The following is a 23,371-nucleotide window of genomic DNA, read 5'->3' as shown; positions in this document are numbered from 1 at the left end:
GGACGAGGAGGAAGGAGAGGAGGAGGAGGAGGAGGAGGAGGAGGAGGCAGGGCCCGTTAGTGTGAAGGTTAAGTGCAAATCGAGCATTTCTCCGACGACTCCCGCGGCTTTTTCCTCGCTTTGGGGTTCGCCGCCACCGTCCGGAGCCCAGCTCCCGCGCGCCAGCCGCCAGGAGCACCGCGGGGCCGGCCGTGCCCGGGGGGGTAGGGGGGGGACGCAGCACCGAGCGGGGGGCCGCCGCCACGCGGGGCCACCGAGACCCCCCTCGGGGACCCCACGGTGGGGGGGGGGGGCGCAGCCGGCGGCTTCCCGGCACCGTCCGGCGGCCGCGGGCTGCCCTCCTCCGGGAGGGACGCGCCGAGGTGCCCGGCTGGCCGTGGAGCATCTCTCCTGGCTTCTTCTGGTGAGCAAAGGGAAAATAGCACCCTACCGGCGGCGAGGACGGCCGTCCAGGCTCCAAGCCCATCGCATCGCTTTGCCCCAGTTTCCCCCGCGAGTCAGCACAGGCTGCCCTTTGGAAAAAAAAAACGGTCACTTTTATGTAAAGTGGACGACCCTTTACAAGTCTCTGGAAAGGAGAAAAAAAAAAAAAAAGAAAAAAAAAAAAGGTTTAACCATCCATTTAGCAAAGGAGGAGGGGGGGAAAAAAAAAAAACACAACACAATTAAAAATTCTATGCTTTGTCATTACAAAAAAAATAGCATAAAACAAGCTTTAACACATGGATAGTGCTGATTTCAAGCAGACATTGTTCTGACCTCGGGCAAAGGAAGTGACCTCTCACTGCTATAGAAAACCAAAGAAGTTAAGGTTTGGAAAAGGACAGGTCGCTGAAGGTTTGAAATGGGATTTTTTGTTTTTTGTTTCTTTTTCTTTTTTTTGTGGATTTTTTTTTTCCGTTTTGTTTGTTTGTCGTTTTTTTTTGTTTGTTTGTTTTGTTTTGTTTTGTTTCTTTTTTTTGTCTTTTTCCCCATGTACGGTAGGCACCAGTACAGGCACTGCATGCGACGGAGGTGGGGAGGAAGGGGAGCGGTCAGCAGGCGTTATTTCTGTCCGCTGATGGACTGCGATATAGACCGGGGGGGGATCATATCTAAAAGGTATTCCCGCTGCCGGTCCGCCAAACTCGACGCTTTGTGGCCTCCGATCCCAGCATTCAGGTATGCAATGTTAACACCTGCAGAGGGGAGAGAAAAGCAGCTGGGGACGCCTCTAAGACGTGCGGCAGCCGGGGGGGGCAGTGGTTTTTTCCCCCCCCCAACCCCACGGCACCGAGGCGCCGCCCGCCCGGCCCCGCTCCCCGGCTGCCCCCGTCCCCGGGGCCGTTACCTGGCATGCCGAGGAGACCGCCCGCCACCGAGAGCTGGGGCGCCTGCGCAAAGTTGGACAGCATGGAGCGGGCAGAGGTGGGGATGCCACGCTGCAAAGTGCTCTGGGGCTGCGGAGCCTGCGGGAGGAGAGAAGGAACGAGGGGACGTGAGCTCACGGCGTGCCGGGGGTGGCCGGGACCCACAAGGACTCGGCCCGTCTTGTCTCGTGTCTCTTGGGAAGAGCCCACCCAACGCCGAGCCCTACGCCCGGCAGGACGGCCCTCGGGAAGGTGCCGGGGCCGCAGCCGGAGGACGAGGAGTCGGCTGTGGCCTTGCGCGGCGCACGGAAGCGCCGCTTGCAGGAGCCAGGCAGCGCAGTCCCAGCGGCGCGACGGGCTCCCCCGCCCGACAGCACGGGACCGACGGGGCCGGGATTCGCAGGGGAAGGCGGGGAGAGGAGGCAGCAGCAGCTACACGCTGCTGGCGCTACGAGACGGGTCACGGGACCCTGGTTAGAAGCAACCGTGGAGTCCAGAGGAAAAAGCAGAGTGCCCAAGGGGAGCCAGAGCCTAAACCTGCTTCAGGGACCGGGAGAAGGCTGCTCTGCAGGCAGCAGGGTGCCCACGGCTCCCTCCCTGCAGGAGGGCTCGCTGCGCCCCGCCAGCTCACAGCCAGCTCGCATCCTGCCCGCGCGCGAGGCGACGGCGTGTCGGGGACGGGCGGGAGCCGCTCACCTGCCGGAGCGTGTGGTGCCTCATGATGTTCTCCTGTTTGCTGACGCTGGAGACGGCAGGAGCCGCAGTGGGGGACAAGGCTGCCTGCTGCTGTAGCCTCTGCTCAATTTCCTGCAAGAAAGGAGGAGGAGCGGCCTCAGGTAGGAGCCTTAGACCTCACCCCGCGAGGCGAGAGCCCTGCCCGAGGAGCTCGCCCCGCGCCCGCCGCCCTTCCGAGCAGGTTCCGAGGGCAGAGCTGCCGCCGGTGGCAGTGGGTGGCATCCCAGGAGCAGGGGAAAGCAGGTTCCTCCCACGGGCTGCTCTCCCCGTGCGGTGCAATCGCAGCTTCCTTTGAAGCCCTGCTGCCCACTTAGAGCTCGGCTGCCTTCCCAAGGTGTGACTGGAACTGCAGGCTCGCCGCAGCCAGCACCAACAGCTTTTTTCTCTCTGCACCCACTTGTTACAAACAGCCCAGAGAAGGAGACTCCTCTTGCTCCAAAACAGGCACGTCCGACTTGTCAGCAGCCGGATTCTGCTTCATTTTGTGTGTGTGTTTTTTTTTTTTTTGTTTAAACAGTTCGCAAATTATGATTCCGGTTTATTTCACCCCAGGGCCTCCAAACAAGTTCTGCAACGCCAATTTATCACGGGAACCCAGCGAGCCCCCCCCCCCCCTCCTTTCGTAGCCGAGCGAGCAGGCAGCAAGCGGTTAAGCGACTTCCCTCGAGTTCCAGGAAGTCAGTGGCAAAGTGGGGAGAGAAGCCAGCTGTCCTGACTCAGCCCTCAGCCCACTCTGCCTCCCACTGCTGTCAGTGGGACGAGTCACAAATGCAGCGGGGAAGCGCACAAAGGGAGAGGCAGAGCCGCTCCTGGAACACCCCGCGCACGGCGGGAGCGGGCAGCGGATCCCCAGGGAGAGGTGAAACTCCTCGAGCACGAGAAACCCAAAAGGATGGAGGTGCACAGAGGGAGGGGAGCTGCGGCTCCCAGCGCCCCGAGGGGAGCCGGCTTCACCCAGCAGGTTTGCCGCGCGCGCCCGTGTACTTGCCTGCTCCTGCTGCAAAGCTTTCACGAAGGCGTTCTTCAGCCGGTTGGTGTGCTCTGCCTTCAGTGCCTTCTTCTGGTTGGAAGTCATGCACTGCTCGCACAGGATCTTGCCATTTTTCTCCTGCTTCCAGTGCGGGGTGAAGTCGGTGCGGCACTGAGCGCAGACAAAGGGCTCCACACGCAGGAGGGACGCGCAGCTTTTCCCTGCAAGTCGCCAGGAGCGGGAGTTAAGTGGGGCAACGGGGCAGCCTCTGCTCTTACGCCTCCTCCCACCTCGGGCACAACACCAACGGGCCATCGTGCACGGCACCGGCGCACGAGGGAAGGTCCCAGCGCTGCAAGGAGTGGAAGAGCGGCATCCTGGGAGGCTGCACAGCGAAGGGAAGGGCGAGGTGGGAGCTGCTGGGGCTTCCCGGGAGCTTACAGCCATCAAAACCCCGCTGCCAGCATCGCGAGGACCCGCTGCTGCCCCTAGGCCCTGGCACCCCCAGCACGGGGACCCTCGGGGCTCCCATGGGAGCAGCCAGCAGCCAGCGAGGCTCTGCCCAGCACGGGCTGCCCCCTCCAGCCTCTCTCACCTCCCTTTTGCGGGGGCTCTCGCCCCAAAAACGCTGCCGTGGGCTTTACGTAACCCAGTTCGTGCGACTCCGCCACCGGCTAACCGTCCTGTTCCCATGGCAACGGGCAGCAGAGCCCGAAAACGGGCCGAGGTGCTCAAAAACCAGGGCGAGGTGCTCAAAAATGGGGCAAGATGCTCAAAAACCGGCCGCGGGGAGCGAGGGGCTGCCGGGGACGGCAGGGGCACAGCCCCTCGCTGCAGGGACAGGGACGGCGGCCGGCCACGGAGCCCGGGTGTTCACAGCTCGGGGGCTCAGCGGGTTTTGCGTCTCAGCTCCCCAACGTCTGGGGAGAGGGACGGGCCCACGAGAGCCCTCCCCATGCCCGGGCCCTGCCAGGCGGGTTGCACCGGCCGCCGAGCCCCGCGGCACAGCCAGGGCTCCCGGGAGGGCTGCAGGCTCGGCACATCAAGGCTGCTGCCGGGGAGAGGCTCTCCCACAGCGCCAGCCCCGCCAGACGGGCTCCGAGCCCGCAGGGCCGGCAGGCACACAGCTCCTGAGCGCTGCGGGGCCGGGCTCGGCCCTCCCCTCGGCTGGAAGAAGCTGCAGCAAGAGGGGATGGAGGACAGAGCCGGGCACGGGGAGCAAGCGCTCGCCTGCAGCCCCCAAGCCACGGGTTTCAGCCTTGTGCAAAGCAAGAAGGGGACGGAAGGAGCCGGCACGTGGTAGCGCCGCCGCTGCCGGTGCCGAAGCAGGGGAATGCTCCCCGGGGCTCACCTTGGCTGTCGATAACGCTCTGTACCACCTCCTCCAGCCCCACCATGTAGATGAACTCGCTGTTGGCTGCGCTCGGCAGGAAGTGAAGCAGGGGCGCGGGCGGCTTCGGGGGTGGGATCTCCAGCAGCGTCTTCTCCAGCTGCTTGCGCAGGGCAAGCTTGGCGGCTGCCTGGGAGTTGGCGGCGTCGTTCAGAGCACTGGGGCTGGGGAGCGGAGACGACACCCTGTTCACAGTGCCAGGCTGGATGTGAGAGGCAAGGTTCATATAGATGGCTGAAGACGACGTACGCTGGCAAGGAACAGAAGAACTTGATTGCTGGGGAGGAAGAGGAGAAGGGGATTAACGCAGGGCTGACACCCGGAGCAGGAGAGAGCCTCGTGCGCCCCGGCTACGGCTCAGCTCCTAAAGCAGCCCCCTGACAACCTGCCCTCTGCCCGCACGCCTTGCGAAGGGGCCGTGCTGGGACTCAGGAGCACGGAGCACAGCTCAGCCCCTCGAGGAGCCAGGCACAACGCAGGTGCCCACGGAGCAAGGCGCCCCGGCGAGGCTCGGTGTGCGGAGCAGCCCAGGGAGCCCTGCAGGCGAGGGAAGGCGCGCTGCAGAGCTGCAGGCCCAGCGGCGTGTAGGCAGCTCCGCGCGCCGTGATTCACTCGCTGGCACCATTGTTCACGGCAAGTTCTGCTCCTCCACCTTTTGCTTCACCGAGCTGGCGCGCGCCCAGGCAGCATCCCCGCTGCCAGATGGTGCCCGTCCCTCCCACACAGGTGCTCCGAGCGTGCCAATTCCCTCCTCTTCCATTTCCAGCAGCTTTCCTTCGGCATCCTCCGTTCGTTTGGATTCGCAGTCCCTCCGGCACGTGACGGTAACAGAGCACAAAGACTTCTGCTGACCTGATGCTGCGGCTTTCGCAGTCTTTTGTGATAAGAAGCCATCAGCCTGCAACCTATTTGAGCACGGCTGCCGCTGCTGCCAGCCTTTCGTGCAGCCTACCTGTCTCCTGGGGTACCAACGCTTCAACGCTTGCAGAGGAGAAAATCCCACACAGCAACAAACTGGCTCAGCGACTCAAACAGGGTCAACTACCAAAGCTCGGGGGACAACGCCGTGTTGATCGAGAATAACACGCAGGAGATAAAACAGAAAACTGGGGCAAACTGCTTGAAGCCTGCTAATACCCAGCTGATTGTGAAAAAGGGCAGAGAACTGAGCTAATCCCAAACCAGTTGGTCTACTGTAGGTTCAAACTAATGGTAGAGCTGATCGGGGATGACTCACGCAGATTTAAATAAGAAGATGATGAATTAACACCAATGAACTTGCAACTCTTCTGTAAGAGGCTGAGTTTTTTTTTGTTTTCTTTTTTAAAATCAGACGTGCAATCACGTTTGACAGTTGCTCAAATGCAAGACTTTTGGACCGCTGTGCAGTCACGTTTGTAATTTATACAGATCTGCAGTAGAGCATCGTTAGGACAGATTAAATGGCTTAAGAACTGGCAGCAACCCCTAAAAGGAGCTAGGAGTGGTTGTTAACCTGGGCCCACAGGGCCACACGGCGTTTCAGCCAAGCGTTGTAGCCCGGGACAAGGAAACAAGACTGTGCACAGAGCACGGGGGCGCACCCCAGGGAACTGGTCTGTGCGCAGGAGAAGGGCTGTTTTGCTTTATGCAGCACTGAGGAGACCAGTGCTCCAGCCGGGAAGTGGTATTTCTTTCCTCTCCGTTGCCAGTTTGACTTCCAGATGTAAAACGAATGGTTTTAAGTGTCCGGCTCCTAGAGGTTGTCTCAGACTTCCGTCAGAGAGAAGCGGGGAAAAAAGCACACGTGAGCAAGTGCGTGCTGCTGACTGCAGGGAGAGGACCCGGGGCTGCTCCCAAAGCGGTCGCCTCGCTGCACCGGGGCCTTGGCGGCGCCGTTTGGGTGACCCAGCGTGGTGGCAGCTCCACGTTGGAAAGCTTTCCATTAGTTATCATTCCACTCCATGGGTCTGGGACGTCTGCCTGTGTCCACGCTCGGGACATGTTTCCAAACCTCGCTCCGACGACTTCACTCTGAGCCCCTCCGCGGCACGCACCAGGCCCGGAGGCAGCTCCTATTCCCCTTCCTGGCTAACCCCGCAGGGCAACTGCCCAAAGAGCGACGGGTCGGGAACCTACCGGCTGGTAGTTGATGGCTGGATTCATGCTTGGAGTTGTAGTGCGGATGAGGCCAGGCTTAGGAGGAACGCGCTGCCCTTGTAACTGGGCAGGGTTCGGAGCAATCACACGCTGCGACATAAGCATATGGGGCAGAGTCGTGTTTGTGGCAGACCTAATGACACTGTGACCCTGTCAAGAAAGGAAACAAGAAGGAAATAAAGAACTGGAGGCAAACCAGGGTTTTTAGTTCACTGAGCAGGCTCTACGACAGCTGAGCATCTCCACTTATCCGAAATTCATGTTACGTTCAAAGGAGAGAGACTGCTCAAAGACGTAACTTCTCCTCTAAACGTTCTTTATTTAAATATCCACGTTCATTTTGCCTGCAACGAGGGTGTCTCATGTTAACGTACTCCTATTTTCCCCTCTAGGCTGTAGGCTGGGATGGTTCAGGAGACGATTCTCCAGACCCATCTTCGTGGCCTACACTGCATTAAAAACAACCGAGCCGATTTGATCAATCCGTAAAAATGCAAGGGAAAAAGGAAAAAAAAAAAAAAGCAGCAGGCAGTTTGCCAGCTAATGCTCTTAAAATCGAGTGCCAGAATTCACGAGGGCTGCGATGGCGCTCGAGCTCCAAGTAAAACGGTTGCATGGCCCCTCACCAAGACGGAGCTGGGCTTTTGCCTCGGGTGCGGGACGCGGGGGTGTACGGCGGCCCCGGGGCTGGGCAGTGCCGGACACGGCGCGGGGCTCGGTGCGGGGCTCGGGAGGTCCCCGAGGAGGCCGAGGGCAGGGGCCGACCCGCCCAGGGTCCGCTCATCTCTGAGCACCGCCAGAAGGGCTCCACTGGGAGGAGGGCAGGTAGAAGGGCTCGATTTTTTTGCGTGTCGTAAACCACTCCTGTCTGACAATCTTTCTCTGCCCGCCTTTTATTTTTTTTTTTAATCTATTTTTTTCTAGATGAGGTTCTTCATTGTCATACACAAGAAAATCTTCACAAAGCCCGTGCAAACAATGCGTTTCCTCTTCCCCTACAGCCCGTTTCCTTTACCAGTCCCGTCCCACTGTGAAGCCACAATAGACCTGACCCCGGAATCGTTGCCATAGCAAAGCAAACAAATGCCACCAACAAAGGAGATGGTTAACGGAGGGAGAAGTGATCAGCGGGGCTGCAACCAAAGTCTTCGGCAAAAGCACGAGAAGGCCACAGGCAGGCAGCCTCCTGCACGGCCCGTGCGCCTTCTTCCCAGGATCTGCTTTCACAACAGCATCGCAGGGACATCGTGCATCTCATTTGCTGCCCCACGGCCCCCTGCCAGCAGGGCAAAGCCCACGGGGTGATGCCACGGAGCCCACAGGGTGATGCCGCAGAGCCCCGCTCCCCGTGGGGAGGCAGCAGCCGAGCGGGGTGCTTTCACCCAAAGCTCCGGCTGGTGACACCCAGAGCGAGCACAGAGAGGTAGCCGGCTCGGCCAGCACCCTGCTCTGCCCATAGCACTTTCCCAAAGAAGGCAAACATTTCAATTCCGCGTTTTGTTTGCATTTTTCTTCCCCCTCTTCCCCTGCCCATTCTGTGCTGTTTCAGAACGCTGCCGAGCCGTCCCCGCCGCTAAGTGCAATTTAACAGCTTTCCTCCTGCAGCCCCAGAACTTGTGTCACCGAGCAGCAGGCAACTTTCTTCAGGGTCAGCACCAGCCCCTAAATTCAGCTCCTTCCACCTCCTGAACTGCTGCTGTGTGAACCTCCAAGCCTCCCTGCTCCACGGCTGCCCCTCCTGCGGCGGCAGAGCATCACCCAGCCCACCCCCTTCACACCACGCACGGCAAAAACAGGAGGGGCCGAGAGCTGGGACAGGCAGAAAGTACCCCGAGATGGTTCTGCTCTGCCCATCAGCTTCGGGGATGGCACTGCCTGCAGAGATTTTCCCTTTCCAGCCTTGGGACAGCGGGACCGCAGCCTCGTCCAGCTGCTGCTCACCGGCAGTGGTCACTGCTTTTATTTCCAAGCCTTTGTGACCACTTTTCTGCTCAGGGTGCTGAGAAGTGCCAGCATTTACCTGCCTCTTGGCAAAAGCGTCTCAGTCAGCCAGGACAACCGACGTGCACACAGCAGAGACATTCATTCACTCATTCACACGTGCGGGGTGATGTGGGGCCCTTGGCACGGCAAAGGGCGTCAGGAAGGCTCACCTGTAATGTCCTTAAGTTCTGAGGCTCAACCCCCTGAGCTCCAGGCCTGGAGGGAAGCTTGGACAGTCCCTGCTGTCCCACGTGAGCAGGAGATGGCTGGACAATAGACGCCGCATTCTGGACAACCGGAGTCTGGATCGAGAGAAAACGAATACGGGGTCAACGCGCGGTGCTAGAAAGGGGACGTACCAAGACACGACGCGGACCAAGGCCAGCTGGTGCTCAGCCGATGCTTCAGAGCTGCACGAATTCACCTCCCCAGCTGTCCTCACGGGCAGCAAGGCGGGCTGGCCCGTGGATTCGCTACGCACTTAGCTCAGAAAGATCACACAGACACAGAGGTGGAGCGAAGGAAGGTCCAAAACCAGCGAGTCCTCAGCATTTCTCCACTAACAGGCTTCTTTATAGCACCCACACCCCCCGCCAGCCCCAAGCGATGCTGCTCAGAGCTTCACCTTCTGTACCACGTTCTCCTTCTGCAGTTGGCTTTGTCTCAGTTTCTTCAGCAACACAAGCCTGGCCTCCTCCAGCCGGAGCTCATCCCGAAGCTGCTTGATGAGCTGCTGTCGCTCCTCTATGCTTTTACCCTACAAGCACACAGAAAATCAGTGAGAACTTGCGCAGTCGAAACCTGCTGCTGTGCCTCGGCGGCAGAGGGCATTAGGAAGGGTTGCTACAAGCAGGAGTTTGTAGCACAGGTCATGAACTACACAAGAGCCACTAGGACCAGAAGTGACCACGTTGCTCGGAAATCCCCTCGGTTCCCAAGCCCTTCAAAAAGCGCCCCCCCGGCGGCAGAAGGGCTCCCCCTGCTCGCTGCCCCCACTTCCCGAGAGCAGCCGAGGAAGCCCTTACCTTGAACATTTCAAGATTTGCTGCCTTAAGTCTTTCTTCCATGCGAGAGCTGGACCGGGGACTGGACGCCTCATTGTCGGAGAGGACAATTATATCTGGAGAAGGGGTTAATCGCCCCCTGTCCTGGTCGCTGCGGGACAGAAGGGAGAAAAAAGATTGAGCCACGACGCCGAGAGCTCAGCAGCGAGCTGGGAGCTCGGCGCTTCTTGTTCTGTCCGCGGAGCCGGTGGAGCAGACCGCCAGCACCAGGACAGGAGCATCCTCCGCTCGCAGGTGATCGCGTTCGGAAGGGAACGGGCTCGCTGGAAATGGTTCCTGCACCGGGATGAAAGGTGGATTGCTCGGAGTGCAAGGTAAGCAAGCACGTGCTACAACGCAGGGCTGTCCGCGTGTTAACAACGAGCCACGGAGCAAGCAAACGGGGAGAGACATCCGGAACCAGGTGCTGCGAGGGGGGGGGGCAGCAGCGATGCTTCTGCCTGGTGCTGCTCGTTCTTACCCAAAACCATCGTTCTCAAAACCATCGCCACCCCTCTGCACGACAAGGATGGGACGCGTCCCCAGGTCAACACAGACGTAAGCACTCCAAACCTCCCTCGCTACAACTCTATTTTAAAAGGCTGCCCATAAAGGAAAGCCTGAGTAAACACCCTGCGCAGGGGCAGGAGACCCAGCTGAACCGTGACCTAGAAATCGGTCAACGAAAGGAGCGGAATGACAAGAGCCCATCTCTGGGAAAAAAAAAATCCAAAACAAAATCAATGCCGTAAGCCGGCAGCACCCGAGCACCGCTTCGTTTGTTGTGGCATCATTCTGAGCGAGGAGATGCTAGTAAAAGCCCTTTACTATCGCTGATTTAACACGATGGTGCTTGGAGAGCCTTGGAAAACGCTCAGCGGTCGGGGTGAAGCAGTGAGAGCACCGCAGCTACGACGGCGTCGGGCTCGCTGCCACCGCGGCGCTGACTTAGCGCGTCCCCGCCACTGGAAGGTCTCTGAGGCTGCAGCTGGGGGGGAGGAGATGCCCGGATTATCTCATCCGGGGCTTCGAGCTTGGAAAAGCCAGCAGGAGCCACGAAGCCAAGCCCAAATCCCCAGGCTGGAGTACTCCAGGGGCCCCGAATTCAGCCGGGATGTTGGGAGCAAGCCCCCAGCACGGCTGGCAGAGAAGGTCCGGGACGCCCCGCAGGGAGGGACTCGGCCCCAAAGCACCCCGTGGAGCTCTGCGTTTGGCGAGCCCAGAGCAAACGGGCTGCGTACAGGGCCCAAGGGGGGGCTCACAAGGGTCCCCCCGGTCCCTCCCCACCCCGGGCACATCTCGGGCACAGCCGGAGGAACCCAGCGCCGGGCGCTGGTTCGGGGTTCTGCTGGAGGCTCGCTGCTGCCGCGATGGCTGCCGGTGGTTATTTTGGACGAGCACCCAGATACGGCCGGGCTGTTTTATTTACATTCCGTGGAGGCAAAAAAAAAAAGCAAAAAAAAAAAAAAAAAAAAGCCAGCGTCAAAGCCAGACAGGGGAAAACGGGGCCATCTGCAAAGAATTGCTGAATATGTCAGGGTTGTTTTATTTACTTTTGTCGAGGCAAGGGCGTAATTACAACAGAACTACTGGAAGGAAAGCGCCGCTGCTCGTGCAGGAGGCAGGCAAAGGTGAGAAGAGAAGGAGCCCGCTCCCAGCCCGCCCTAGTTAATGACCCCTTATCAGCTGGCAGCCAGGTTAAACACCACCTCGCCCTAATCCTTCTCCCTCTCCTTCGGGCTGGCCCCCTGTGAAGCCGTCACCAGGGGCAGCTTTTGGTCCCAGCCTCTCCCGGAAGCCAAACCCGCCGGGAGAAGCTCGGGGTTTCGGGCGCACGACCCGAGACGCCGCGACCGCGTCCGTTCTGCGGCGCCCACATCCAGCCCTGGCAGCCGGCCGGACCCTCCGCTTCTTGCCCCGCGTCCCAGCAGCTCAGCTGAGGATCCGCAGCACGAAGCAGCCAGGCACCATCGCTTTTCCCCAGCATTTAGCAGCCAAAACCGTGTCGAGGAGCTGGCTATCCCCCGTGTTAGCATTACTGGGTTATCACGAGCCCTACCCAAACGCTGCGCCGGGGACGCCTGACCCCCGGGCAGCCCTCTGCCCCTGCGAAGCTGCATTAACCCGGGGCGAAGCGAGGGGTTTGGGGGCAGAACTGCGCTTCGCAGAGGTGCAGCAGCGCAGCGACACGCTCGCAGCAGGCTGCCAGCGAGCCCCACGTGCCTACGGAGGGAGCTGCCGGTATCCGAATGCTCCCACGAGCACAAACGGGACACCGCGGAATGCAACAGTGACGTTCCTGCCTCAGCCGCGTGGTTCTCCACGCTCCACAGGAGGCTGAGCCAGCGGCAGAGACGCCTGGGCAGATTAGGGCCACGCACGGTGCCGTTAAAGACGAACAACCCTGGGGATTTTTCTCCTTCCCACCGCCGGCCCTTCAGGCCCGGTCGCCCCTTCTGCTGCTGGCCGAGCCCGGGTGCGTTGGCTCAGGCAGTGCCCTGATGGCTCCGGGCTTTACAGCGCTCGGCGTGCCGGCACCACGCGCACGCTGCAGCAGAGAGGGGCTGAAACGCCTCACCCCCCCCGCCGGCACCTGCTCCCAGCCCAGGGCGGGGGGCAGCCAGCACCCCCTGCCCGCCCGAGAGCCGCACAAAGGCCCCGGCACAGCGGCGCGGCGAGGAGGAGCGGTCGCAGTTGTGCTGAATCACGATCCGGTGCCTTCCAAGCGGGGCAACGGGAGGCTGGGAACAAACAATGCTGGCAGCGCGCGGCCCTGCACCGGGGGAGGCAGCCGGGAGGGAGCGCGAGGAGCGCCCGGCCCCGCCGCAGGAGCCCGGCTCCCGGCCCACGCTCGCGACGCCGGCACCTCGCCGCTGGCCCCTGGACTACGCGCCCGTGGCCGCCGGCCGCGGCTGTGCTCGGGGATCACCGCCTCCTTCAGCCACACCGCACGGCACAAGGCCGGCTCCCGAGCAGGGCGCAGGCACCTTCGAGCAGCCGGAGAGCATCGCGGGCAGGTCCCGGCCCTCGGTGCTTCCTCACAGCGGGACTCCTCCATCCTGCCCCTCTGCCTGCTCGCCCAGCCTGCGCTGGCTCGGCGTCCAAACCAAGCCAGAACTCGGAACCGCTGCCTTTTGTTTGATCTCCTCCCCCAGAAAGCCGAACCAGGAACGCAGCGCGGGCGCCGCGTGTGACAGGCGCCGCGTGCGACCCCCTCGTCAGAGCCTGGCTGCAGGTGCTGGCTGCGGAAATTGAGCTGCCAGAGTTCCCCCCTGACAGAAATCAGGTGGGAGCGCCGTGCACCGGCAGGATGCAAACGCAGAGCGCGCGAGGAACGCCCAAGAGCTGGCGGAGAGCGGGCACGGCTCCCCAGCACCTGGTCGCCCGAGCGCTCGCCTTTCCCGGGCAGTCCTGGCTCAGCAGCAAGAAGCGAACGCCTCTTGCTCCGGTCACAGCCCAGCCAGGGCCGGGTTTGAGAGCGAGATCCGTGCCCTTACATCGGATTTGGCCTCCAGCTACACGAAGGGCTTCTGCTGACACTTTCTGGGGCGCTAATAAAAAGTCCCGACAGAATCGAAGCCCCCTGCCCTGCGCACGCCAGCGGTCTGCTTCTAAGGCACCCGACTGCTGCAGCTTGTAACGCTGAGCACACGGACAGAGGGAGCAACGCAATCCATCTGGTGTCGGGGGGAACAAGGAGGACAGCGGAGGTAAAAGCAATAAAAGAACAGCGCTGAACGCTTCCAGAGAAACTCTGCCGGGAGAGCAGAGCCGGCTGCGCTCCTCGGCGTTCGGCCAGAGGCACCCCGCAGGCACCACAGCGCCAGGAACCCCTCGAGCCCCAGGACCACGAAACGCCCGTTGAATTCCTGGCTTGGGGGTTCACATCTGGCAGCACTGGGTTCCCAAGAGGCAAGCTACCGAGGCGAGCCGTTCGGCACCTACCTTCTCCTCGCGCTCATATCCACCGGCTCGTCGTTAATGTTCTCCTTCCCCGGCCTCCCTGCAGTCCTGCCATCCCCATGGGGCCTGAGGCTCCCATTCAGCTTTTCTTCGTAGACTTTCACACCGTCCTGCTTCACCGGGAGCTCGTGGGGCACCTCGATGCCCGACAGGTCCTTCCTCTTCAGCAGTGCCAGCATCTTCAGGCGCTCCATCGCCTCGTGTCCCTCCATTTTCAACCTCTTGGCCAGGACATCGTCCCGATCATCCGCTTGGTCCAAGCTCCGCTTCAAGAGGTTCAGGCGCAGCGCGTCCTCCGTCATCCTGTCCATCCTGCGGGGGCAGAAGTTGACATAAGGACAGGGTCAGCACCGCGGCAAACGGAGCGCGGCCGCGGCAGGCCCGGCTTAGCCCGAGCGCGAAGCCCTGCGAGCGAGCGGCCCCGCGCGGGGCATTTCCCCGGGGCGCCGACCTCCCACGCGCCGGCGTGCGGGAACCTGCCGGCAGCGGCACGCCGCGCACTTTCATCCCTGGCCCCAACCGGCCCGACGGGGAGTTTCCCGAGCGGGGAACCGCGCGCACCTGAAGGGCGAGAGCCCCCCGAGAGCGGCGGCGCGGCCCCGCACGCGGCATTAACGCCGGCTGCCGTGCGGCAGGCTCGGCTTCGAGCGGGGCAGAGGCGCGACGCTGTCGGTACAAACAGCACGGCGGTTGTGAGCTTTTGCCCCCTTTCACTAAAGAAAATTGGTGTTTTTTTTTTTCCCCAGGCCCGAGCGAGGCAGCGGCCCTGCTGGGCCCACCGGGGTCTCGCGAGCACGGCGCAGGCGCGCCCGGCGCCATCCCCGCCCGCGCCGCTCCTCTCCTTCCCCTGCCGATCGCCCGCCTCTCCTCCAGGTGCAAAAACAGCCCGTGGCAAACAGCTGCAGCCGAAAGGGGAAGGAGCCGCAGAGCTCTCCCGGCCTGATCTCTCTGCTCCCAGGCTGATAAGAGAGCAGCTCCCAGAAGAGCCGAGGCGGCTCCACCCGAACGCGAGGCCAGACCAGCTCGGCGAGGTCCTTCCCCACCGGCGGGCAGGGGACGGAGGCCAGGAGCTGGGGAGGAGGCCGGGAGCGGAACGGGAGCACCGCGAGCAGGATCTGCGGGAGGGCCCACAGCTTGCGTCCCCTCCGCGTGCTAGCAGCGCGTGGTGGCACCCGGGGAAGGAAAGGCAAAGGAGAACGCGGCAGAAAAACACTCGGCAGGATGACAAGGAGAGAAAAAAGAGCAGAGCTGCCCCGAGCCACGAGCGCGGCACAGAGGAACCAGACGTTTCGAGGTCTCCAGCAGCTGCCCACAAGCCCGGTGGTTTGGGGCTGCTGTAGCACGGCGCCAAGGCGGTCACACAGAGCACAGGAGATCACTTTGGGTGCTTCGTTTCACTTCCACTGCTTCGTTAGGGGTGCCTGTGTGCCCCGAGCGGGGAGACAAGGGCAAAGCACCCGCGTCTCCGGCACCGCGGCTCCTACTCACCCTGCTAAGGCGGAGCTCGCGCAGCCCTGCCTAAATCTGGCTTCGAGTCCCTCACGAGATAAAGCCTCGCAGAGCCAAATCTCTGCCAGGAAAATGTTGTTCTGGCTCGGCTCTCAATCCCCTCTAATTACACATCTTCCCGAGTACAGCTGTCACACGAGTTCAGCTCCAGCAGCGAGGCGGCAATGTGGGTGCAAGGGTACGAAGCGCTCGGGGAAGCCTTGCCGTAAAAAGGGGCACAGCCACCGGGGGGGAAATCCAGGCACTAAAAGGCACTAAAACAAAGCAAATCAAGGCGCTAAACCAAAGGCAAGGCACTAAAACAAGCCTCTGTGGCACAGCTCCGGTCCCGGACAGGCTGCCACGTTCAGGGCGAGCACCTCAGGCTTCTTTCTGCTCGACAGTCTCGTCTCTGTGCAGGAAAATTCCCGTCTGCGGTAACCAAATATAGAAAGGCAAGCAGAGACAAGCTCAGGAAGGGCTTTGGAAGGCGCAGGAGCTGCAGCTCTCCGCCCCCGGCCCTACCAAGTGACCCCAGGTTAAATCCAAGCTGAGAGCGGCGGGGGGGTGAGGCGAGACGGCACGGCACGGCGCGAAGCCTCACCGCGCCCCGCGCCGCCGCTGGGAAGACACCGGGCTCCGACGCGGCAGTGCCGGGGCGTGCGTGGCTCTGCTGCACGCGGTGCTCGCGGCCAGCAGCCCAGCGAGACGAGGGCTGGGGCGCCGAGAGGCAGCGCTCGCAGCCGGAGGAGGCTCGAGGGCGAATTCCACGCGCGTCCCCAGCCCCTGGTACCCACCCTGCAGGTCGGTCCCGCCTGGGGAGCCCTCGCGGAAGGAGCTGCGCGTCGGGCTGGAAGCGGAACAGCCCAACGCGGCGTTTGAAAGCCCAGCCAGGCGCAGCGAGCGCGGGCGAGCCGATGCCACCTTGACTGACGAGCGATCCGAAGCGATTCCCCTGAATTACGTCTCGGTGCTCAAAAGCCTCGCACCGCTTCCCGCACGTCGGTATTTCACGCCGTGCGTCCTGACACCAAGACGAACGCGGCTGTGGTATCGCCGGCAGGCAGGAAAATAAAACAACCCATGGCACACCAAGGGGACGCGGGCTCCCTGAGCGCGCAGCGGTCTTCTCCTGGGCTTCAGAAGGGGAGGGAGACGGCCCCGCGCAGGGAAAACCACCGGGACACGGTAAAAATTTTCGGGGTGCCCTCCCCTTCGAGATAAGCAGTGTCGGTAGGAGAAGCAAAGGAGAAGCGCCGTTATCGGGCCCAGGTACCACGACTGTGTAATCCCTTCAAGAGGAGGCTTTCCAGGCTCGGTAAGGAGCACGCGCTTTCAGGCAGATTCAATAAAAACGAAATCAGGCTTCAGGTTCGCTATCGAATGGGGCCCTTCGGCGTGAGCATGGGGCTGCACGGAGGGGGCAGGGGAGGGGGGGAGCTGCGGCTTTCCCGGGAGCTGTGGGCGCCGAGAGGGGCCGTTTAGTCCCGAAGTAGCAGAAACAAGCAGGAATCCCTTGAACCGCCGGTTATTTAGCGAGCCTGAAGGTCAGACAGTCAGGAACTTCAGTGCCAGCCTGCTCTGTGTCAGCGTAACCCCGGCGGAGAACAGAGATTAAACCTCTGCGGCTCGAGCTGGGAGTGAGGCGGGCTCAAGGACCGGCTGCTGAGCACCGCCTCGGTGTCAGGGAGCACAAACGAGGCAGGAGCGGATTTCCCCCCCGTTCCCAATCCCGGTCACCTTCCAGAAACAGCCAGGTGGGTGATAACCAGGACCACGGGACCAGGACCGGCACCCGCGGAGAGCAGCGGGCATCGCAGGCGCGCGTCCCCCCGCCGGGGACGGGGTGCAGGTGGCTCAGCCAACCTCGCCTCCCGCCGCCCACGCCGGTAACGCCGCGGAGATCTCGCGCAGCCCGGCGAGCAGGCTCTCCATTTCACTTCCCTAAAGGAACTTTATTTAACCGAGAGAAAAAAAAAAAAAAAAAGAAACAAAATTCTCAAATGGTGGCAAAATCCCCTAAGGGGAAACAAAAGAGCCATAAAACTTGTTTTGTTTCTGACTCGATACAGGCTGTAATTATCTCCAATTGCACCTCCGTAGGTGAGCAAGCTACTGGCTGCCTCAGACAGCCGGTGCCGGTTTAGGCCCAACGCTCAGCAGCCACGAGGACGAGGAGGAGGAGGAGGAGGCGGCCAGAAGCGAAGGCAGGATGATGCCCTGCTCCTGATGCCCTGCTCCCCAGTGTCCTGCTCCTGCCCTGCTACTCGATGTCCTGCTCCCCGATGTCCTACTCCTGCCCTGCTCCCCGATGTCCTGCTCCCCGATGTCCTGCTCCTGCCCTGCTCCCAATGTCCTGCTCCTTCCTTGCTCCCCAATGTCCCGCTCCTTGACATCCTGCTCCTGCCCTGCTCCTCAATGCCCTGCTCCCCAGTGTCCTGCTCCCCAGGCGGGAGCTGCTTGGGCATCATGCGCTGCTCGCTGCGTTCCTCTGGCTTTAGGCGGTTTCGCTTCTCTGGTGCTAGAAATACAGGTTTTCCATTCCCAGACAAACAAAGCAGCGGCCCAGTTTTCCATTTACATTTGATACAGCACCCACAAGTGCACACACCGTGTAAAAATACAAACGCGGCGCTATTTTAGAAGCTGGAACAAGCAAGTGCAGCTGAGAAAATTAATGGCATACTGGAGAAGCGAGTACGTCTAGGAACCAGATAGAGCCTCTTCTAACCACAGCCTGCCCAGATAGCGATCATCCCAAGATTCACCTGAGGAAGATGAGACAACTACACAAATTTGGCAACATCAGCAAAAGTCAACTTCGACCTGATTTTACCGGGGGCAGCTGCAGGAGGCTGCAGCCCCCTCCGTGTCCTCCTTCTGGGCCCCTCGGCTTTGTCAGCCCACACCTGGGTGCTCCTCCGCTCCTACAGGACCAACCGCGTCGTCCAGCCGCCCTGCCCAGCCTCAGCCCCCCTACTCCTAATTGAGGGGCTGCAATTAGCAGGCTGGAAGGCAACGGGGGGTGTCCCCACGCAGCCAAGCACCAGCGGCGCCCAGGAGAGGCCTTACAAAGCACGGCAGCACGCCATCACCTCCTGCACCCCCAGAGCACGCAGCCTGCTCCTCGCCGAGCACAGAGGGAGGCTGCAGGAGACAGAAAGCCTCCAGCCGGTGCCTCCACACATGATCCCGGCCGGGAGGTGCCACCTGCGCTTCTCCTTCCCTGCAGGAGTCCAAGAGAGACGCCCGAGGCCGAGGCCACTACGTCCGGGAGCCCACCAGCAGCACAGGCACTACCGGTGAAGCCTCCTCCAGCTCCTGGTCCTGAGCTCCCCGACCTCCCCCTGCAGCAGAGGCCTGGCTCAGCCGGGACAGGACGCGCTGCGCTGCTCCATCCCCGGGCTGGGCACAGCAGAAAGTTTCCTCTTTTCCTCTTTTCCAGCTCTGCCACGAGGAATCTCCGAGCCGCCCCCGAGCGAGCGTTGCGAGCAGGGCGCTCCCAGGCTCTCCTGGCATCCCTCCCCGGGCCTTCCTGCCGGGCTGTTTGTGCTGGCCGCCGCCGCGGGCATCCGAGGCAAGATGGACTCTGCAACAGACCTCCGCTGACATTTCTTACAGGGAAAAACTTCCCCGGCCACGTGGTCCCAGCCACACGAGCTCCCACCCAGCCGCTTCCACCTCTCCCGGCCATCCCGGCCGCGGCAGCACGGGGAGCGCCGCGGGCAGGGCCGGAGCTTCCTGCGCCGAGGCACGAAATGGGAGCACGAAAGGAGAGTAAAAGCAGAAACCAAAGCAAGGTCCTCGCACTGCTCCTAGTGAAGCCGCCCGTCTTCCGCGAAGGAGAACGGCAAGGCCCGGGCAACGCGCCGGGCACCACGAGCGCGGGTGCAGGAAGCGTCGCAGAGCGCAGCGCTCCGCGTGGGGAGCTCGCGTGGATTTCTGCCTCCTTCGCCGCCCAGGTGTGACACCACCTCTCTAAGCAGCAGGAACGGGCAGGATTAACGGGGCAGCTCCGGGCAGCGCTGCTCGCACCAAGTGCAAACCTTTCGGCCTGAGCCTGCTTTGGGGTGCAACGCTCCCCAGCCCTCAGCGGCTCCTGGAAGCACGCGGGGTCGCTCGGTGCTCGCAGGGAGCACAAAAACCAGCGGCAAGGAAGGGGCTGCACGTGGATTTATCCACAGGCGTGGCTCGGACAGAAAGCCAGCAGGAATCCCGGGCTGCTGGCAGCGCCGTGGGGCCGACCCGCCGGCCGTCACCGCGCGATGCTCAGCCACAGCAGGCACCAAAAATTTCATGGCAGCGAGGGCGTGCGCGCGTGTACAGATGGGAGCGCGTATGGGAGAGAAAACCCTCTCCGTGACAAGCGGGTCACCGAGTTCGAGCCCTGGGAGAACAGGAGGAGGAATTTATTAGAGGGACAGCTCTGCGCAGCCCCTCGCGCGGGCCATCTGAGCGCCGAGCAGAAGCGGCGAAGGCCGCCTGCCGATGCCGGGAGCGAGGCAGCGCAGCGCTGCAGCAGGAGGCTGGGAGCACCCCGAGCACCCCGAGCAGGACGGCTTCGGGAGCTGCTGCATTCCTGCTCCTGCTGAGCGCAGTGCAAGCCCACCGGGGCGCCCAGACCGCCGCAGCGTGCCACCCGGGCAGAACCCCACTTTTATCCCCAGCCCGAAAGGCGAGAAAGAACAGAAACAGCACCCAAAGCCCCGGCACTGCGGGATGTCCAGCAGGTCCAGCAAGGCAGAGCGCTTCCCGAGCGGGTGAGAACAGCTTGCAGCCACCACTGCCACCAGCACGAAGCCCCCCAGCCCTTCGGTCCCCGACACGCACACCAGCGAACGAGGCCAGAGCATCTAAACAGAGAATTTTCCCCTCCCGCGCTGCACAGGCGGCCGCAGGGAAGCCTCACGGTGCCACAGGCTGGCTCCCTGCTGCCATCGAGCACCAGGCTTGGCCAAAACGCAACGCCCCGGCGCTGCTTCCAGCCTCGGCCCCGATTTCACGCGAGGTTTTGCCCCCGGCAGGCACCGCAGAGCTGAACGGACACAACCCCTCCGGGACGAGGGCCCGCAGACGCGACGCGTGCCCGCGCTCAGACGTCCGATTAAATAAAACCCAAGGGAGAGCAGACACTTCGAACGCGATTCAGAAACGTTTGGAGCGGCTTTAGTTCAACAGAGCAAACGCGTTGGCTTACCGGGACGAACATGGTGGGAACGGGGAGGGTTCGGGGCAGCGCCGTGACCCGCACAGAGAGGACAACGCCGCGCCGGCACCGCAGGGCGCACACCCACAGCAGCACCCAGCCCGCGGAGCGCGGCATCCCCACAGCACCCGCGGGGTTTTCAGAAAGCCGGCGTTCGACCCCGGCGCCGCGATGCTCCTCGGCCGGGGAGGAGCCGACGCCAAAAGCGCCGCCACCATCGCGGTACCTGGCAGAGCCGGCACCGCACCGCGCGGGAGCCGACGCGTCGCACAACACGGAGCCGGCCGAGCGAAAGCTGCCGAAACCTCGGCCCGTCCCCGCGGGCTAGCCGCGGCACGAGGGGGATTTCGGCGCGCCGAGGTCCGGCTCACCTGCACGTGTTCCGCTCTCGCCGCTCAAAATCCACTTTGGCGCATCTGGGCTCCGCCAGCGCCGCCGCACGCTTGAGAACAGAACGAGCCCGCACGTAAAGCAAGGATTTCACGCGGTGCGGCCGCTCGTCCCCAGCCCGCTGGGGCGGCGAACGGGCCCCGCGCGGTGAGGAAACCGTTTGTCTGGGGGCTCACGAGAGCCTGCCATACGCAACGCTAACAACGTCTTAACTTCCATCTAGGCTGAGCACAAACCAACATCGATGTCGTAAAATGCATTTCCACACAGCACACACAAAATGGCTGGCTCCCAAGGCGAGCATTTCCATACAATACTATAAAAAGGATAATAACCTAAAAAGGTAATTACGACTTAACGGCGAGGCAGGCTGAGGGGAGATCTGCAAGAAGACGGATTAAAAAAAAAAAAAAAACAACAAAAAAAAGCTATCAAATAAAAAAAACGTGCTGCTCTTTGAATCCTGATGCTGCAGATTGCAAGTTGTCAAGGAATACTACGCTCAGCTCGGGTTATTGTGCAAGCTGCAGGGAGAAATCCTACGCTACAGCTGTGTGGAGGAATTTCATGCAGGTAAGAAAGCAAATATGTAGGCCTATCATGAAGATTTTATCAAGAACAGAGCATGCACGAGTCTTTAAAGAAACACACGATCCGAAATGCCCCCTGAACAAAGAGAAAAGAGCTGACAGATTCTTTAAAAATTCACCGTGTGTAAAAGTCATTCATAAATCGGGGGGGTTAAGCCAGGCTTCTCCGCTGCTACTCAGACGCACGAGAGCAAAATAAATTAAAAAAAAAAAAAAAAAGACAAAGAAAATATTCCGGAAGACAAACCGTAGGGCTCGCTCTCGACAGGACCGGGGAGCTGTCTCTCGGTTGCAGCAGACCATAAATTCTTACAGGCAGCTCGGCGCAAACTCGTTAAACAGTTCCGCCGCTTCCCTCCCTACCCCGCTCTCGGGAGCTGAGCGATCGGAGCCGCCGCGAGCGCTCCCAGCGAGACAACGGTGCGGCTCCGACGGCTCTGTTCGTGCCGAATTCGCTTCCCCCGCCGGACCGGAGGGCTGCGAGGCCGCGGCGCACGGAGAAAGCAAAGCCCCAGGGACGAACGGGAGACGGCACGGTGGCACGGCAATGCCCGCGCCCGCGGACGGCGACAGCAGCGCCAAGCCACCGGTACGGCACGAAGCGAAGGGCACCGAGCCCCCGGCACGCGACGGAAGGCACGGAGGCAGAGGGGAAGGAGCGAGGGGTGCTCTGTGCTGCCGCCCGCCCTCCCCAAGTTTTCGGTTGTAGCCAAGTTGGTTTCGGAGAGAGCTCCGTGCCGGGAAGCCCCCGGGTAAGCGAGGCCGCCGCATCCGACCAGCGCTCCTCACGCGGCGCCCCACAAAAACATTTCCAGGTTGTGACACACTGGGACGGGGGGGGGAAATAAAGACTAAAAAGCTGCTTTTCACCCCCCCCCCTAAAGTGCTGGCAAAATAAGATTAAATTAAAAGGTTCAGGAGGAATCGGGGCAAGGCCGCCCCCCAGCCCGGCCGCCGCCGTCCCCTCGGGGCAAGGCGCAAGGAGGGGGGGACGAGGGGCCCGGGGAGCGCTGCCGGCGGTTCTGCTGCGCCTCTCCTCCCCTCGGGCAGGCCGAGCGGCGGGGATGACGCAGGCTGCCTGCCTTATATAATAACGGGCCGGGCCGGGAGTTCCTCGACTGCCACCGGGCTGCCTTTGTGCGCGGGGCGGCCGCGGGGCCGGGGCTGGCGCGGGGCCACGGCGCCCATCAGCTGGCGGCCGCCGGGCAGGGGGCCGGGGGACGCGCCGCGGGGCCGGCGGGGGGGTGGGGGGGGACCGCGCCGCAGACAAAAGGAATCCCCCTTTTTTATTATTATTATTATTTATTTATTTATTGGAGGAGCTAAATATCGATACGGATCGGTTTTTTTTAAAGACCCGCAAGGAGCCGTGCCCCGCGGCGGGAGGGCAGGATCCGGGCACTGCAGCAGAAGAGCGGCGCGGGGAGGAAGGAGCCTGGGGAGAGGTGGGTTTTTTTTTTGGGGGGGGGAAAGGGAAGGGAACGGCTCCAACCGCGAATCCAAGCAACAGTGCCAGTTTTCTCCTTAAAATATTCTGTAAAGGCATTGCATCCAGCTGCCAAACTCACGTTTTTTTGGGTTTTTCGTTTTTTTTTTTTTAAAAGAGGAAAAAAAAAGCAGATCTGATAATCCATAAAGAGCCTTTTGTCTGTTCAAAAAAAAAAAAATTAAAAAAAGGACAGTCTAAAGAATACTTACAGGTACAATATTCCTGCTGCCTCCTCTAGTTGTCAAGAAAATTAGAGACAGGGAGGAAAGAAGGGGGGAAAAGCGAGCCAGCGAGCGGGGAAGGCAGGGTGGGAAGGGGGAGGGAGAGGAAGAGGCAGCTTTTTTTTGCCGAGGAGCCCTCTCCGAAGAGCATGGGCGGCCCCGCGTGCCATCCCCCTCCAGGGACCTGCAGAAACCCTGTCTCAAAACGGGCACTTCCCTGCCAATCATGCGCCGTACTGTTATATTAAACAAAAGAAAAGGGGGATGCTTACTTTTACCCATGATGCCTCGCGGGGCAGGGAAAAAGGAAAAAAAAAAAAAGAAAGAAAAAAAATAAAAAACCAGTTGCAGCCGGTTTGTAACCTCAGGACATGGAATTATCTCTTAATTTTTTTTTTTTTTTTTTAAAAGTCGT

General features: G+C 61.3%; 1 protein-coding gene across 1 annotated transcript in view; it reads right to left on the bottom strand.

Moving 5' to 3' along the window:
- Positions 1–667: 667 nt before the first annotated feature.
- The window catches only part of GATAD2B (GATA zinc finger domain containing 2B), a 34,562-nt gene continuing 11,858 nt past the window's right edge, over positions 668–23,371 (bottom strand). Inside the window, exons 2-11 of the mRNA XM_083813732.1 lie at positions 13,555–13,884; positions 9,592–9,721; positions 9,192–9,323; positions 8,737–8,868; positions 6,563–6,733; positions 4,406–4,721; positions 3,073–3,275; positions 2,046–2,156; positions 1,331–1,448; positions 668–1,178 (exon numbers count right to left, since the gene is read on the bottom strand). Of these exons, the coding sequence (XP_083669858.1) occupies positions 1,045–1,178; positions 1,331–1,448; positions 2,046–2,156; positions 3,073–3,275; positions 4,406–4,721; positions 6,563–6,733; positions 8,737–8,868; positions 9,192–9,323; positions 9,592–9,721; positions 13,555–13,883 (1,776 nt within the window). The 5' untranslated portion in view covers position 13,884 and the 3' untranslated portion in view covers positions 668–1,044. The remainder of the gene's footprint in view (positions 1,179–1,330; positions 1,449–2,045; positions 2,157–3,072; positions 3,276–4,405; positions 4,722–6,562; positions 6,734–8,736; positions 8,869–9,191; positions 9,324–9,591; positions 9,722–13,554; positions 13,885–23,371) is intronic.

Source organism: Anser anser, assembly GCF_964211835.1.
Source record: "Anser anser genome assembly, chromosome: 28".
NCBI classification, from domain to species: Eukaryota; Metazoa; Chordata; class Aves; order Anseriformes; family Anatidae; genus Anser; species Anser anser.
This window is presented reverse-complemented; position numbering and strand designations above follow the sequence as displayed.